The sequence below is a fragment of the Aethalodelphis obliquidens genome, unplaced genomic scaffold (genome assembly GCF_003676395.1).
Source record: "Aethalodelphis obliquidens isolate GAN/ISIS:26980383/991018 unplaced genomic scaffold, ASM367639v1 scaffold11, whole genome shotgun sequence".
Lineage (NCBI taxonomy): Eukaryota > Metazoa > Chordata > Mammalia > Artiodactyla > Delphinidae > Aethalodelphis > Aethalodelphis obliquidens.
The window spans coordinates 11,585,804-11,603,980 of NW_020837955.1; the positions used below are offsets into that span (position 1 = coordinate 11,585,804).

Genomic DNA, 18,177 nt, shown 5'->3' on the forward strand with positions numbered 1-18,177 from the left:
CAAAAGCATATGTATGCACACATCTGTGTGTGTTTATCTATGTATGTATATCTATAAAATCATTAGTTTGTATCGATACTTCCAATTCCAAACATCTCAGGGTTCATTCTCCCCTTAGAAGTGTCTCTCTCTTTTAAAAATTCGCTAAATATTTACTGAACACCTGCCAAGGGCCAGGCTCTGTGCAAGGCACAGGGGATACAATAGTGAACAAAACAGGTATGGTCCTGGCCTGCCCTCATGAAGCTTAGAAGGCATAATTCATAGATTATTCCCCTTTTCCCCAAATTGCTAAATTTATGTTTTCTGCTGGCTCCTTCTCACCAGGATTTAAACAGGCCACAGAAGGACTTCAAGCAGGCACCATGAGCAGTTCTACATTTCTTAACAAGTCATTCTACTCGTGAATCGAAGGAAGAAAGAGTAAACTGGAGAGGCCAATTGTCAAACCAGTTGAAGAGGGATGAAAGCAAAGGTGGGGAGACCAATTATGAGACTAGTAAGTAGTCCCAGGTAAGAGATGACAGGCAACTGGACTAGGGTGAAGGGAGGGGGCAATGAAAAAAAAAATGGATTTGAGAGATATTTAGGAGATAAATGGACCACACTTGGTGACTGACTGAAGGGTAGGGGGATGAGGGAGAAGGATGACTCAAGGAGGACTCCTAGGTTTCAGGGAGTGTGTGCAGATATATTGGCTCAGATTTCCATATATTATAAATATATGACAATATGTCTTTTCCATTAAATGGTAAACAACCTGATGACAAGAACAGACTAACAACGTATTATTCATATATTTGTATCCCCAGTATTCCCACAGTGTCTGGTACATAGTTGGAGCTCAAGAACTTGTGTTGAATAAACAAATAGGTGATCTTTCTCAGACTTACCGAGTTGAGATTTCAGCTGTAGGGTATCATATTAGTTATAATACCTTCATAAAAGCCTAAAACTCTTTTAGTAGAGGAAAACAACATATACTGAATATCTATTCTCCCAAAAGACTATATCCTGGTCTTTTAGTTTATTACATACACTTTCTCTTCTATCATTAATTCATCTTATCCAAGAGGTAAAACCCAGAAGCTATAAAATAGAGGTAAACATTTGACTATGACAATGAAATTTCACTTCACGCCTATCAGATTGCCAAAAATTAAGGCCTATTAAGAGCCTATTCCTGGCAGGGGGTGGGTGTAAGCGGAGGCCTCTGTTTCCTCACCTCCCAAATGAGGCTACGTGGATTAGGTGAAGTGTTTTTAGACTCAAGCAGGCATTTAGTAAAGATTGACACTGCCTTTCTCTTTACATATCCATATACTCCTCCTTCGAGACCCAATTCAAACCACTCCTCCACTAGGAAGCCTGCCCAGACCACTCCAATATGCAGCAACTTCTCTTCCCTTTTCTGAGCTCCTGGGGTACCTATCTGTAAAATTCTTCAGAAATTAATCATGGGTAGTTCTGTGATTGCTCTTGCAATAAATCACTTTCTTCTTTACTTGTTATTTAACTATCACATATTCATACACTGTTCTCCAGTGAAGTCAGATACACCTGGATTCAAAGGTCAGCTATGCCACTTATTTGCTATGACTTCATCTCTCCAGTGTTCAAGTTCTTATCTGTGATATGAGAGACACAGCCATCCATCTGATAAGGTCATTGTTAGGGTTTGAGATAATGTGTGTATAGGGCCCAGCCCATGCCACATATTAGGTGTTCAATAACTAGATGCCAACAGGCAGTCGTTAAGGGCAGCTGTCAGGTCTTTTTCAAATGTCAATCCCCTCCCAGCTACAGCACCTCACAGAGTGCCTCACACATGGCTGCTGCTTGATATTTTATTTACTTATATTCCACCTTGTCCAAAAAGGACCTAAGGCAGGTAGGTGTTCAACAAATATGTTAAATGATTACAGGCCACACTTTCCAGTCAGGTTTTCTTCTTCTTTCTTTCTTTCTTTCCATTTTTCCATAATAAGCAGAACCACCATAATGTTGTGACTTTTTTTTTTTGGCCACACTGTTTGTGGGATCTCAGTTCCCGACCAGGGATTGAACCCAGGCCACGGAATTAAAAGCCCGGAATCCTAACCACTAGACCACCAGGGAACTCCCAATATTGTGACTTTTCAAAGCCTTTAATCATCCTTCACTTGCACCAATGATTTTTTTTAATTTAATTAAAAAATTTTAACTGTGAAATACATGCTCATGGTGAAAATGAAAACATCATAAGGGAATAAAGTGAAAAGTAGGCTTCTCTCCCCATATTCAGTTTCACCATCCACATGTAATATTAAAAAAAAACAACAAAAAACATTTCCTATGTTTCTTTCTAGAAATCTCCTTACATACACATGCTAAGTTAAAAAAAATAATAATTTGGATAACACTATAGATACTATCTACTCCCTGCTTTTTTCACTTAACATATGGGTAGTATTTATTGGTTTTGGAGTTTGGCAACTATTCTTCTTTAAGTTATTAAAGATCTACCCTGATTTAGCAGCATAAGAATATAAGCTCCGGGAGCTTCCCTGGTGGCGCAGTGGTTAAGAGTCCGCCTGCCGATGCAGGGGACACGGGTTTGTGCCCCAGTCCGGGAAGATCTCACATGCCACGGAGTGGCTAGGCTCGTGCGCCATGGCCGCTGAGCCTGCGCGTCCGCAGCCTGTGCTCCGCAGCGGGAGAGGCCACGGCAGTGAGAGGCCCGCGTACCGCAAAAAAAAAAGAATATAAGCTCCACAAGAGCATTTTTGTCTCTTTTGCTCTCCTCTATCCTCAGCACCTAGATAGTAAATGAATCATAACTATATAGTCAAAAGTGCTTGCTAATGAATGTACTTCCTTTTGAGGAACTGCCTTCATTCAAGGTACATTGCCTTCCTTTAGCCAAGTGGCAAGGAAGATTGATTAGATGCTCTCTCCTTAGATTTTGAACGGTGAGCAGAATACAAACAGTTGGAGGGAGTTTATCCATTCCAGTGCTGAACCCATATGAGAGCATGGAATGTTGCTGCAAGACGATTCTCTGTGGTAGCCTATCTGGCTGCTTCCAGCCTGGTTCTCCTGCCTTACTTTCAATCCAGCGAGCTCACCCAATTCCTTCCAATAAATTTCCTTTTAAGTTAGCTCAGTGTTTCTCAACCTCAGCGCTATTGACATCTTGAGCTACAACATCTTTGTTGTGAGGGGCTGTTCTGTGCATTATAGTATGTTTAGCAGCATCCCTGGTCTCAACCCACCAGATGCTAGTGTAACTATCAAAAAAGTTTCCAGACATTAACAAATGTCCCCTAGTGGGACTGAATTAGCTAGAGTTGATTTCTGTGGAACAAAAAAAAAACCTAACTGATGACCACTACATCTTTAGCAACTTTTCATTATGGCCTATATAGAAATATCTCATTTATTTCAATAGCTCAGCTATATAATACTATGTTATATTGATATGTCATAAGTTAATACATCAGTCAATTAACAATGGATTTTAAGGCTTTATCTGGTGTTATTTTAAACAACAGCTTTATGGAGATACAAGTCAAACACCAAATAATTCACCCATTTAAAGTGTACACTTCAGTGATTTTTAGTATATTCACAGAGTTGTGCAGTCATCACTACAATCAATTTTAGAATGTTTTCATTACCTCAAAAAGAGGTGCACATCCCTGCACACCTTAGTTGTCACTCCTCAAAACTCCATCTCCCTCAACCCTAGGCAACCACTAATCTACTTTCTGTCTCTGTAGACCTACATATTCTAAACACTTCATATAAATGGAATCATAGAATATGTTCTCTTTCGTACTGGCTTACTTCACTTAGCACAAGGTTTTCAAGGTTCGGCCATGCTATAGCATTTAACAGTACTTCATCCCTTATGGTTGAATAATATTCCATTGTATGGACACATTTTATCTACCCATATATCAGTTGATAAGCATTTGGGTTGCTCCACTTTGTGGCTATTATGAATAATGCTGCTATGAACATTCATGTACAAGTTTTTGTGTAGACAGGTTTTCATTTCTCTTGGGTATATATCTGGAGGTAGAACTGCTGGGTCATACGGAAACTTTATGTTTAACATTTTGAGGAAGTGCCAGACTGTTTTCCAAAATGGCCCCCCCATTTTACCTTCCCATCAGCAGTGTACTAGAGCTCTAGCTTCCTCACATTCTCACCAACACTTATTATCACTTATCATTTATTATTCATCTTTTTTATTATAGCCACCCTAGGGAGAGTGAAGTGGTATTTCATCCCGGTTTCGATTTGCATTTCCCTGATGGCTAACGTTGGTGAGCATCTCTTCAGGTGCTTACTGGCCATTTGTATATCTTTGGAGAAATGTCTATTCAGATCCTTTGTCCATTTTTTAATTGGGTTCTTTGCCTTTCTATTATTGAGTTGCAACAAATCTTTATATATTCTAGACACAGGTCATTTTTCAGATATATTATTTCCAAAAATTTTCTCCCATTCTGAAATGAGTGAAAGTCTTTTCACTTTCTTAACAGCACAAAAGTTTAAAATGTTTGTCAGTCTTTCAGGTAAAATAGTGTCAGATGAGTAGCTAGTTCAGCTTGTAGCTCAATCATGTAACGTGTTTTGCTCTGAGACAACTATCATACTTTGGATGCAGCAGAAGTGTGCATATTTCCCATCTCATCACACAGAATATTTAAAATATGCATATCCAATGGTCAAAATTTAATAAATGAATATTTTTTACTGCTTAATCAAGGACATTCTTAAGTGAACTTTTGTTTTTATTCTATGTGTGTGGTAGTGAAGACTATATAAGCATTAGTACAGTTTGGTGTCAGTGCCTTTAATGGTGCTAAGATACAAGCAGTTACATCCACCATTGCTTGTGCTATCAGTGTAAATGCCAATGCAGTGAAAGAGGCAAATAATGTTTTAGTATTATTATAAAAATAGCTTTGACCTCACATACCTCCTGGAAAGGTTCTCAGGTAGCCCTAGGAGTCTGTTAGACGACTTTTTGAGAACTGCTGCTCTGACATCCACGCTTGTTTAAAAAAGAAAATAATTCTTTATGTATACATTTTCGCATAAAATTGATACTCCTGAAACAAGATACAAGAAGGAAGATGTGGCATCTTATCCTGTGATTTTTACCTACTCTTGACACACCACTGCCTTATCCCAGGGACACCTAACCCAGAGAGAGGAATTTAACCAAGGACAATGAAAAGTAATGAGTCTTCCACAATATTTATGAGGAAAAGAAGACTAATTAGTAGATGATGATTTTTTTTTGTAAAATTATTTACCCTTTGTAAATATCTTTTCCGATAGAGTTGACATTAGCCGTTAAAATTCTATTCTCTGCATAGCAAATGAAGATAAAGAGACAGGTTTTAGACTGTCTTCTATAAGTGGCCAGTGAAGCCTCTGTCCAGAATTAAGAAAAGGTCAATTCAAAGTAATCTTAAAGGGCTTACCTGGTGGTGCAGTGGTTAAGAATCCGCCTGCCAATGCAGGGGACAGGGGTTCAAGACCTGGTCCAGGAAGATCCCACATGCCGAGAAGCAACTAAGCCCGTGCGCCACAACTACTGAGCCTGCGCTCTAGAGCCTGCGAGCCACAACTACTGAGCCCATGTGCCACAACTACTGAAGCCCGTGCGCCTAGAGCCCGTGCTCTGCATCAAGAGAAGCCACCACAATGAGAAGCCCTCGCACGGCAATGAAGAGTAGCCCTCGCTCACTGCAACTAGAGAAAGGAACGAAGACCAATGCAGCCAAAAATAAATAAAATAAATAAACTTATATAAAAAAAAAAAAAGTAACATTATAGATGCTAAGTCAGTAAAATGTATTCTGGGGACCAAGGTCTCCCTATAAAAGTCCTTTAAGAGACCCAGGAACATTATCTGTTTGAAAACTACTTAGCCAATCTAAGGCTCTTGAAGGACTTATAGCTGTGTTAAAGCAAACTTCTGAAATAGTTACAGACCATGGCTAAGTTACTGAGACCTAGGCCAGTCCTAACTTGTCTTTGTGCCCAACCCACCCTGCATACCACTGCGAAATTAATTCCCCTAAATCACTCTCACCTTGACTCAAGAACTTTTAGTAATAATTAAGAGCTAACACCAATGGAGCTCTTAACCATGTACCCAGCATTGTCCTGAACAATTTAAATGAATTTTCTCATTTAATCCTCCCAGTAACCCAGTGAGGTAGGTTCTGTAATTCTCCTCCTGAAGGTGAGGAAACTTTGGCTTAAAAAGATTCAATAACCCACCCCAAATTGCTGAGCCCCTGAGTGGCAATGCTAAGACTCAAATGTAGGTTTGAGTTGAAGCTCTCAACCACTGCGGTATTTCTGCAGAGATACCATTGGTCTAATAATCACTTAGGAAATTTGTTTTTTAAAAAAACAGCTAATTGGGCACAACTACAGGCACATGGATCAGAATTTCCAGGGTAATTCTCTGACTCACAGCAGGTTTGGGAACCACTACAAGTTAACACTCCATTTCCTACATAATGGAGTCCATTTCTTATGTCCTCCTCCCAGCAGGATTCTAGGATAAAGGCAAAATTCCTCAAATTGGCTTACAAAGCTCTTCAGAGTCTGTCAACTGAGTGACCTTTGTGGTCCCATTTTACCCCAAGTCCTCTCTTTGTTTCAATTTCTTCTCTTCACCAAGGGGCTTTCCTTCTCAGGGTATTTGCACATGCTGTCCTTTGGCCTGGGATGCTCTTCCCTCCTCCCTTTGTCCAATTAACTGTTGCTCTTCCTCAGTTCTCAGCATAATGGACACTTGCTGAGAAACTCTTCTGACCTCCCTGTCTAGGTAAAAACCCTAGTTATTATCTCTCATAACACCACGTACTACATTTGCAACCTAAAAAATGTATTCATGTGATTCTCTCCCACTATAAACGGTAAACTCCACAAAAGTAGGGACCATGCTTGTTTTTCTCATTATTGTGTCTCCAGTACCTAGCTTAGTGCCTGTCACATAAATATTGCTTGTTCAATAAATACTTATCAAAAGAATTAATAGCTTCAAGGCCTTTTAACTATTCCCTACTTAACTAACCAATCATATTTTTCACTCTTACTCAACAGAGACACAGTTCCAGTTACAGAGGTTAACTCCTCTCTCTACATCTTTTCATCCTTATCCAGACCCAAGATCCTTCTCCACCTCTTTACCTACATAATTCTTATTGCTACAAGGTAGAGCCTAAATTCCCCTTGTTTCACAAAGTTCTCTAACACACCAGCCCATAACAGTCTCTAAACTTCTACCTCACTTTGTATTTCTAGGCCAGTTCATTTGGCACCATATCATATGCTTCCATGTATCATTATGTAGTATTTCATATGGAAATGTCTTGTTTTAATTTTTTTTAATGTAAGTGTTGGTAGGTAGTTTGTATGTTCTTAAAGGGTAGTTATTGTTTAATTTGTGACTAGAGTACCCAGGCACATCATAAATCCTCTGGAAATGTCTGCTGAATAAATTAATGAAGAATATTCTGTGGCCTGCAATGTGGACTCAGCCTGCAGTTTATCACCAAATTTGGCAATTGACAATTCTCCTTGGAAGGCACCTGGATACTTTATATATCTCTTTGGAATATCTCCAGGGCCCCTTTTGGCAGACAGTTCAAAACAAGTGTCATGGGAGAACATAAAAGTAATATACTACTTTAAATTTCCTAACATATTTAGAACAGTTCCATACTCAGGTATTTCTAAATCCATCATAAAATTATTAATGCATAAGTGCATTTCAACTTTTTATTTGGGGGGGGGTCAGCCTAAGATCTAAGTAAGTAAGAAGTTTTTTCCTTCAAAATCAGAAAGTAAATTATAATTCCAATTATTCCAAGTCTTATCTGAAAACACAAGAGCCAAGGAAAACAAAGTTGACAAACAATACTGAAATTCAAGCTATGTGTGTCACCCATTTCAAATTTATCTGAAGGAATTTATTTCATGAGTTCTATCAATCATGATTTTTGTCCATACTAATTAAAAAATATAAAAAATTAAAGTTAAAGAATTATCAGTTATCTGTTGGTCTGTTTCTCTTTAGATGTCCTTATGAACATTTTCTATGGAGCTAATTTTTTAACAGCTTTACTGAGATGTAATTTACATAGTAGAAAATTAACTCATATTAAGCATACAATTCAGTTTTTCAAGTATATTTACAGAGCTGTGCCACCATCACCAGAATCTAATTTTGTTATATCTTATTTTTTTAATTGCAATATAATTCACAAAGTTGTGTAACCATCACCACTCTAATTCTGGAAATTTTCATCAACCCCAAAAGAAACCTCATACCCGTTAGCAATCTCTCCCCATTACTCCCCAACTCTTCCAGCTCTAGGCAACCACTAATCTACTTTGTCTCTATGAATTTATTCTTAACATTTAATATAAATGGAATCATACAATATGTTGTTTTTGTAACTGGCTCCTTTCACTTAGCATAATGTTTTCAAGGTTCATCCATATTGTCACATGTATCAGAAATTCATTCCTTGTTATAACCTAATCACATTCTGTTGTATGACTATACCACACTTGGTTTATCCATTCATCAGTTGATGGGTATTTGGGTTGTTTCCACTTTTTGGCTATTAGGAATAATGCTGCTGTGAATGTTGGCATACAAGTCTTTGTGCAGACATATGTTTTTATTTCTCCTAGGCAGATACCAAGGAGTGGAATTACTAGGTCAGGTGCTTATCGCTTTTTTTTTTTTTCTTTTGCTAATCACTCTTAAGATGAATAACAGAAATTCTTTTTCCTATTTCAAAGGATTTTTGACACAGCCAGGAAACAGAATTTTCATGAAAATGCTAATATAAATTCTTTTATTTTCAATATGCTAAGATCAAATTCTATTTTTTGAGCGGCATGTATGTATCAATCTCCTTGTGGCTGACAATTGCTTAAGAGATAAATACGCAGTAAGGGAAGACTTACCCAGTAGGAGTAGCAATAAATAGGAATTTAAAATATCAAACACCCGGATTAAATTACTTATTTCCCTCCCCTGTCAGGGGCCTGCTTCTCATTTCATGAGAAAAAGGTGAAGCATTAATTATAATTAGTCATGTAAATTCCCAAAGCTTTTCATAAAAGCATCTTTCAGAAATCGGAGCCCAAATAAACTTCTGGTCACATGTTATTTTTGTTTTTCTTCCTGGTGATGTACACTCTAGTTCAAATATATTCAGGAAGCAGACTTTGAGCAGAGAATTAGGAGCGGATTATAAAATTCTACGTAAAAAAAAAATAATGAGCTTAAGCAACACATTTTAATTTAAAGAAAAATCAAACCTCTTGCCGCAGAAATTAGGCATAATCAGGGGAAAACTACCAGACATCCTACCAATCGCTGCACTAGAGAACGTCACAGGTCATCCAAAAGACGCATTCCTGTTAGCCAACAGCTCTTTTCCTCCCGCCAAAGCTGTCCCTAGAGCGTCAGAGAATAAACCAACGAGCGATTCATGATTTTCCCCTTTTGATCCCCTCCCCTCCCCACACACACACACATCCACCTGCTTGGAGGTGTCAAGGCGACTAGAAATGGTTAACAGCGACCAGCAGCAGAGAGAGAAACAAACACCCCTGACGACCCACAGCTGAGTAAGCAAGAGCTGTTTATTCATGAACACGTTCCGTTTGGAGACTAGTGACGAGCCCTTGAAAGCCCAGGCACATTTTAGAAGGTTCCTAGAGAGGGAGGGAATAAACTCCCCCCATTACCCCGCCCCTCTCCCCCACCCCACCCCTCGTCGGGCAAACATACACCGAGAGGTTCTGGTGGGAACCACCTCGTCTAGGCAGCCACTGCCCTGCCGACCCCTCAGGAATAACCTCACGTACTAGAGCATCCGACCCCTCACGGGGGTTGCGTAACTCCCCAAAATGGGTTCAGACGCGGCAGACGCTGGCCCCAGCGCCGAGGGCTTCAGAAGGCACTTCTGCCACCCCCAAGCCCGCCACGGCCCGCCCCGACGCCGCGGCCGCGACTGGGGACCCTGCCGAGAAATGGCCCTTTAGCCCGCCCCCCCCCCTCACCTGGCTCGGTCCCACCTGAGCACGAGAGCTGAGAGAAAAGAAACAGGCAGGGAGGGCTGACCTTGATGCTACTGACGGTGGAGCGGCACATCCCGCTGCTTCCTGGAAAGCGGCCCGCAGGACATTTTTCCCCCTGGAGGAAGGAAACGGGAGGGCGCCGGCCGGGCGGCGGCGGGCGCGACGGCGGTGGTCGGGGCGGGCTGTGCAGCCTCTTGCGGGGACGGTCCGAGGACTACATCTCCCAGGCTGCTCTGGGCCGCCTTGCGTCGTGACCCCGGCGCGCACTGAAGTGGTGACTCTTACCTCACAGAGGTAGCTCCTCCGCCGGCAGCAACTCGGCGCCCGCGGTCCATGGACCGGAACCCTGGGCCGACGGGCAGGAACCCGGGCCGCGATCGCCGCCTCCCCGCCCCAGGCTCCTCCTCCTCGCTCCCCACCGCCTCCTCCCGACGCCCGCGGGCCGCGCACCGCCACCTCCGGGCTCGCGGAGCCGCCCCGGGAGGCTGGGTGGGGGGTTCGCGGCTGCCGCCGGACTGAGGCCTACTCCGCCGCCTCTCAGTGCTATTGTCCCTGGGCCCGGCCCTGACCGGGCCCACTGGGGAGGCGAGTGCGTCGCCTCCGACGAAGATGCCGGACCAAGCCCTACAGCAGATGCTGGACAGGTACGGGCAGCCTTGGGGGAGGACGCGGGCCGGGCCTCGGGGCTCTTCGGAGCGGAGCCTAGCCTGCCGGGAGGAGTTCCACGGCCTGGGGGCCGAGTGAGGGGCAGAAAGTTTGGAGTCCGTACTTGGGGGAGGACGGAGCGGGCGGCCTGGGTGCGTAGACTTAAAGCGAAACTTAGTTACGGATTGGCGTCTGGTTTTGTCCGAACGCCGTTGCGAAGTGAGAGGGGTTCGTGTGAACCCAGAGAATTAGTTTCTTTTTCTTACTGTCCTCCTCCCCTCCCCCCAAACTGTGTTGTAACGTGTTTGTCAGCGCTGTCACTGGCAAGAAGGACCAGACTAATTCTCTGGGGAGTGATCCCCCTCCAATTTGTACACTCCTTCCAAAAACCAAGGATAAGCATTCTTTTGGAAAGCCTTATAGACTGACTTCATTCCTCCTTCCTCCCCCATCCCATCCCCACCTCAAACTATAAGGTCACGAGTACCCGCAAGGGACTTTAACGGTCAGACCAGAGTAGAGGTTATGAAAACAGCCGTAAGTCCAACCCTGGACACTTAGAGTATTTTACCATTCGTTGAGTTCACTGATAAAGTTTCATCTTATCATGGGGCAAGTTCCTGGGGGGGGGCTTGTCTGTAAAACTCTTTCTGTGAAATCGGCTGCACCGCCCTCTGCTGTTGAAATTCTAGGCCATGGGTTCTACCATGAGTTTTTGGAGACCCTTACTCCACATTTTCCCCTAAGCCACGACATAGCTTCCTGGCCTAGCCAGTGCTACAGGCGAATGCATGTTTGGTTGCCTACAACTCTCAGTAGACCATTTGCCACCCAGTTCAGCGTGTAGTACAGGTTTTCCTACTGAGGAAAAGTCCAACTTTAAGGTTGGCAATGAAAGGCCAACCTTAAATGAGATTATACCCAGTTAAATGCTGTTTGGATCACACCCAGAACAGAAGTCACTCAAGAGTACATCTTCTTCCACAGTGACAGACATTTCCTTTGGAGCTTAGAATTTTGAGACATCTAAGTTGATAGAAATCATGTACTGACTTTTTCCAGTTGGGGTGTCCCAGTGATTAATCCAGCCCTTGTTTGAGGGGAGCATTCAGGTCAAGTTGTATTGACTAACCCCTTTTTATGTAAGTAGTTTACAAGCTCCTGGAAGGCAGAAACTTACACATCATTATTTATTTTGAAACCTACAGCAGAGCCTGGCACTAAGCAGGTCATCAGTAAATATTTCTTTAATGAATAAATGCATGAACTTTTTTGTCATTTTCCCCAGTGGTCTAGGGGTTTGATAATTTACCAGGTTTTACTAGGTAAATTATAATTTACCATACTGACAAATTATATAGGACTACTGAAATATGCCCACAGGAGACCACTTTCTGCCACTGCCAATTCCAATCAAATGAGACCCTATTCTGGTGCTGGGTATTTTGTAATTAATTTTTTTACCCCCTCTGAGGGCCTGCTGCTTTCACTTTTATGTAGGTGACTTTTAGAAAAGTTTTTGTGTCCAAAAGCTGATCTGGCTTTCATACACTCTTTGGAGATTTCCATAAAAGTAAAAAAGCCAAGGAGTGCTAGCCAGGCATTTAAAACATCTAATAGAAACATGGAAATTCTGGCTGCATGTACTGAAACAGGTGACTATAATACTGGCTTCCCTCATCTTCGGCACCTTTTTGACATACCTCAAGGTAGATTCTTAAGATGACGTTCAAAGATCTTTATTATCTAAGTCAGTGTTTTGCACCGTGGCCCCACGTTGGAATCAACCGGGGGAACATTTTAAAATATGGATGGATGCCTGGCTCTGCCCACAACCAATTAATTCACAGATTTCTGGAGAATGGGGCCTGAGCATGTATATTTTCAAAAGTTTTCCAGATGTTTATTGTAGTTGAAAATCACTTTTTTTTTTGGTCACGCGGCACAGCTTGCTGGGGGATCTTAGTTCCCCAGCCAGGACCAGGGATTGAATACGGGCCCCCTGCAGTGGAAGTGTGGAGTCCTAACCACTGGACCTCCAGGGAATTCCCACTACCCTAAATCCCAAGGGATTATTTCATGATAAGAGATAGTACATTTTAGTGATGTAAGCTTGGCCAGAAATCTTAAAATTCTCATTTTGCCACATACTAGCTATGTGACTTTGGACTTATATTCTGAGGTTCTACATCCTCATTTATAAAATGGCAATATCCTACCTCACAGGATTGTATAAATGAGAACACGTGTAAGCACTTTATAAAACAATAAAATGCTATTCATATGTTAGGCACACAGAAGGTATTTAAGATTCTAGTGTAACCAACTAATGTAGCAATTCTCTCCCCACCACACACACACCCATCTCCATATTTACAGTATCATCTTAATCTGGGCTGGCCCTACATGCAAATTGAACACAAAGATACTTGATGGGTTGAATGCTGACAGGCCCAACAGACTAAAATATGTCAACCTGTTAGGACCTAGAATTCTTGCTTTGAATTTGGCTTCCCCCCAGCTTGGTCTTTGGGTGGCAATTTTTGAGGGATAGAATTTAGCTCAGAAACTTGCCCTTATTTTTATTTCTTCAGTGCAAGTTCTGTCCTTGAGAAGATTAGGAAATGTGTATAACATATATTGTTCTTCTGCTTCTAGGTTAAAATTAGGTATATTTTAGTGCTTATTAAACATTTGTATTTAATGAATTGACTTAATAAATATCGATGCATTTGCCTGGTACCATTCTAGGTCCTCGATATATGGTGGTAGTGAACATAAGCAAAAATGCTCATATGGAGCTTTAATTCTAGTGAGGTTTGTGTTCCATAAACTGTCAAATAAAATGAAGATTATATTTACATAACATGGATGGTATGTTCAGTTTATACACTTAGTCTTTCAAGGTTTTTTGATTAATAGCAACTTATTAATAGCTGAAGTTCAATTGCCTTGTCCTTTGTGAATAATTAAATTTAGTTTAGCAATTGTTTATCTTGATAAATTTTATTATTGCAGTATTTGTAGATAGAAAGAGTATATATAGATATATATTTTGATTGCCTTTCATTTTTATAAACAGTAAGCAACTGTTTTATATAAATTTATCATTTGAACCTTTTAAATTGTTTGAGAAAGGGGGTGGGAAAGTGGGTGGTTTTCTAGTGTCATGAATGATTTGGGATCACAAATCATTGCCCTGAAATTATAACCATTCATAAACTCAAACCTTTTACGTCAGGCTCTCTGAATCTCGGTCAGTTTCTCTTCCTTCCCTTCATTGCCATACTTTTTTAAGGAGAGGTCTGTTATATATTATTCTATCACCATTAAACTTTCTCGTTTTCTCTTTTATTTCTCAAAATTAGGATTAAATGTATAGAGAATACAAAGAATACTGTAACAAACTGCAGGAATGAACCTCAGGTTTAAAGCCTGGTGAGAGATGCTTCTGGAAACTTGACTTTTGTGTACCCCTTTCACATTAAACAGTCAGGAATTTGTTGAGGTTGTTTGCATCACTTACTTGCACCTGGTGAGTAGGCAAGGCATGTAGCCAGTGTCCCCAGAACAGTCAAATGGGAAGAAAAGCAGGGAGAATCATCTGCTCCCCACGAGCCTCCTGCAGTGGCAAAGTGAATTAGAATCCCCACTCTCAGGGTGTTGTCAGCCACACATGTACATCCTTTTAGAGGCTGTAGAGTGTTCTGATAGGAACGTACTATATTATCTTCTTATTTATATAACCATCTCTAGTTTCCATTAAAGCGACTTCTCATTCTCTGAAGCATATTTACTCCAATCATATCACTATCCCATTTTGACATTTACAGAACAATACCTAGAATTAAAAAAATTAGCAATTAGTTGTATTTGCTTCCATCTCTATGTAAAAAGTGGAAACATTACAGATAAAGTCCCCTTTGGCCACTATCCCCAGTCCCATATCTTCTCCCCATCCCCACTCCACTATCATAAATGGGTTTATGTTCTTCCAGTCTTTGTTTAATGCTTTTATATATACCATATGTAATTCATAGTTTTGTTCTTGTTTCTAAAATTTAAATATATCAATCTACAATTGACTTTTTAAAATACTGAGTTCTGTGATATACAGCAATTAAAGAGAATATATATATAATCCATTGTATTCACTTATCACTCTTTTTTTTTCTAAATCCGTTTCCCTGTTTGTGACATTTATATTCTTATTTTCTCCTTATCATCTCTTGTTGTAATTTGATTTTCATCCACCTTTCTTGTCCGTAGCTCTACTAAAAGTATACTGAAGGTTACCAATAATTTCTTAATTGGTAAACCTAATGACTTCTTTTCTTGGTCCTCATGTCCTTGACATATATGTAGTGGAGATGAAACTGGTGACCACCACCCCCTAACTTCTTGAAACTGTGTTCTAGTCTACCACACTATTTGTCTTTTACTTTTTTTGCCTCTTATATATCACCTTACCCTTACTCTCTTCAGTCAGTATGGTTCAATCCTCAGCACTTATCATTCTTCTCTGAAAAGTATCCCTGCTTACTATCTCACTATCACCTTTATTTGAGTGACTCCCAGATTTATGTCTTTATTCCTGACCTCTTTCCCACATTTTAGTGTCTGCATTCTAGCTGCCCAGTAGACATTTCCATTTGTGTATACAGAGCATTACGAGCGCCTTAACGTATCTAAAACTAAACTACTGCTATTTCCCTGGTGTTTACTTATCTTGACTTCCCAATTTTGGCCTTTGATAGGACCATTCTTCTAGTCTACTAGCCATAAGACCTACATCTTTTTTTTCTTTTTTGCTTTTTTCCTCCAAATCCACTTGCTTATCAGATACTATAGATTCTTCTTTCTCTGACTCTAGTTTTTCTCTACCAGTTTGACTTGCAGAGTGGTACCAGAATTTCCCAGTTTGACTTAATAGAGTGGTACCAGAATTGGCCAAGGCACAATTATCATGGCGTTTCCATACTTTAAAAGCTGTCAGTCTCTACATCACCTATAGGATAAATTCTAAACTTTCAAGGCCCTGGTGAAGAGGTTTAGCTCTATTAATTATCCAATCCAGCCCCAACCTTCCTTAACCATACTCTTCTGCACTGCACTTCATTGTCCTCTGGATATACCCTGCTGTACATCTTCTTATTTTTGCTTTAGATGACTTCCTCCCTTTTGACACCTGGCTAACTCTGACCCATCTTAGAATTCAGCTCAAGTATCACCTTGAAGCATTACACAGCTCCTTCAGGCAGAGTGAGTTACTTCTTCCTGTTTTTCCATAGAACCTTTATGCATTCATTTTAGTACATCACACCGTATGGTAATTTTTTTTTTTTGTGGTTTGTGAGCCTCTCACCATTTTGGCCTCTCCTGTTGCGGAGCACAGGCTCCGGACGCGCAGACCCAGTGGCCATGGCTCACGGACCCAGCCGCTCCACGGCATGTGGGATCTTCCTGGACCGGGGCACGAGCCCGTGTCCCCTGCATCGGCAGGTAGACTCTCAACCACTGCGCCACCAGGGAAGCCCTGGTAATTTTTTTTTTTAATGCACCTATCCCAGGTCTCAGAGCCTTCCACACATACCCTTTACCACCACCACCATGCACATTCAAGTGGAAGTTCACTGAGATCAGAAACTGTTCCCTATCCCATTTCCCCAGAAGGGGAAAGTACATTGGAGACACTGTTGAATCATGGTGTCTGTCTTTTCACTATTTATGACATGTCAGTGCCTAGAATAATCTTACTGAAGCACCAAATATTTATTTGCTCAAAACCTTCTGTATTTTCTTAATTGCTTATTAAGCTTAAGTTCGAATTCTTTAACCTGGCCTTCAAGACCCTCCATAATCATATTTATTGTGCTCTCTATTATGTTTAAGACAGTGAGTATATGGCTGGCACCAGCTACCTTTTTAAAGCTTTGCTTCTGTTTAAGAATGAGTTCAGGGCTTCCCTGGTGGCGCAGTGGTTGAGAGTTCGCCTGCCGATGCAGGGGACACGGGTTCGTGTCCCGGTCCGGGAAGATCCCACATGCCGCGGAGCGGCTGGGCCCATGAGCCATGGCCGCTGAGCCTGCGCATCCAGAGCCTGTGCTCCACAACGAGAGAGGCCACAACAGTGAGAGGCCCGCATACCGCAAAAAAAAAAAAAAAAAATAGAATGAGTTCATAAAGTATATATGTTTTGCCCAGGCCAAACTGATTCACTCACTGTCCTGTGTTCTTTTCACTATCTTGTCTTTCAAAATTCTACCCACTCTTCAAGACCCAGTTTAGTTTCTGCCTCATTTATAAAGCTTTTCTGACCATTTCGCCAGAAATATTTCCCCCCTTCTCCAGATTCATGTAGCAGTTCTTTACAGGCCACATGTACATACATGCCTCCCAACTCTTTACATGCCATAGTTCATAAGATGAGAGATGGTAACATTTATATGGCACCTTGGAATACACTGGCAGGGGTTTAGATCTCTCGTGAAAGCTCCTTATGGCTGCTTAAAAGTACCCTAGCAAAAACGAAACACATAGCTCTTTCTTGTGGCGCCCCGGAGACGGTCAGCCGCTTCAGAATAAAGCTGAACATTTCTTTCCCGGCCACTGGCTGCCAGAAACTCATTGAAGTGGACGATGAACGAAAACTTCGTACCTTTTATGAGAAGCATATGGCCACAGAAGTTGCTGCTGACACTCTGGGTGAAGAATGGAAGGGTTATGTGGTCCAAATCAGTGGTGGGAACGACAAACAGGGTTTCCCCATGAAGCAGGGTGTCTTGACCCATGGCCGAGTCTGCCTGCTACTGAGTAAGGGGCATTCCTGTGACAGACCAAGGAGGACTGGAGAAAGAAAGCGCAAATCTGTACGGGGTTGCATTGTGGATGCCAATCTGAGCGTTCTCAATTTGGTCATTGTAAAAGGGAGAAGGATATTCCTGGACTCACTGATACTACTGTGCCTCATCGCCTGGGGCCCAAAAGAGCTAGCAGAATCCACAAACTTTTCAATCTCTCTAAAGAAGATGATGTCCATCAGTATGTTGTGAGAAAGCCCCTAAACAAAGAAGGTAAGAAACCTAGGACCAAAGCACCCAAGATTCAGCGTCTTGTTACTCCACGTGTTCTGCAACACAAACGTCGGAATTGCTCTGAAGAAACAGTGTACTAAGAAAAATAAGGAAGAGGCTGCAGAATATGCTAAACTTTTGGCCAAGAGAATGAAGGAGGCCAAAGAAAAACGCCATGAACAGATTGCCAAGAGACGGAGGCTGTCCTCTCTGAGAGCTTCTACTTCTAAGTCTGAGTCCAGTCAAAAATGAGATGTTCTAAGAGTAACAAATAAATAAGATCAGACATTAAAAAAAAAAAATGAAACACATAATAACTTGTACTGGCTATAATTTC

At 41.4% G+C, this 18,177-nt stretch overlaps 2 protein-coding genes and 1 pseudogene across 5 annotated transcripts in view; 2 read left to right on the forward strand and 1 right to left on the reverse strand.

Moving 5' to 3' along the window:
* The window catches only part of CPEB3 (cytoplasmic polyadenylation element binding protein 3), a 174,167-nt gene extending 163,823 nt beyond the window's left edge, over positions 1–10,344 (reverse strand). The window contains exon 1 of one of the 4 annotated variants that reach the window (XM_027112039.1): positions 10,166–10,344. The gene's annotated coding sequence lies outside the window, so the exon portion shown is untranslated. The remainder of the gene's footprint in view (positions 1–10,165) is intronic. The other 3 variants (XM_027112040.1, XM_027112041.1, XM_027112037.1) reach the window with 3 other exon arrangements.
* Positions 10,345–10,406: 62 nt separating this feature from the next.
* The window catches only part of MARCHF5 (membrane associated ring-CH-type finger 5), a 55,004-nt gene continuing 47,233 nt past the window's right edge, over positions 10,407–18,177 (forward strand). The window contains exon 1 of the mRNA XM_027112042.1: positions 10,407–10,766. Within this exon, the coding sequence (XP_026967843.1) occupies positions 10,732–10,766 (35 nt within the window). The 5' untranslated portion in view covers positions 10,407–10,731. The remainder of the gene's footprint in view (positions 10,767–18,177) is intronic.
* On the forward strand, positions 12,392–18,129 carry LOC113623107 (40S ribosomal protein S6-like; annotated as a pseudogene).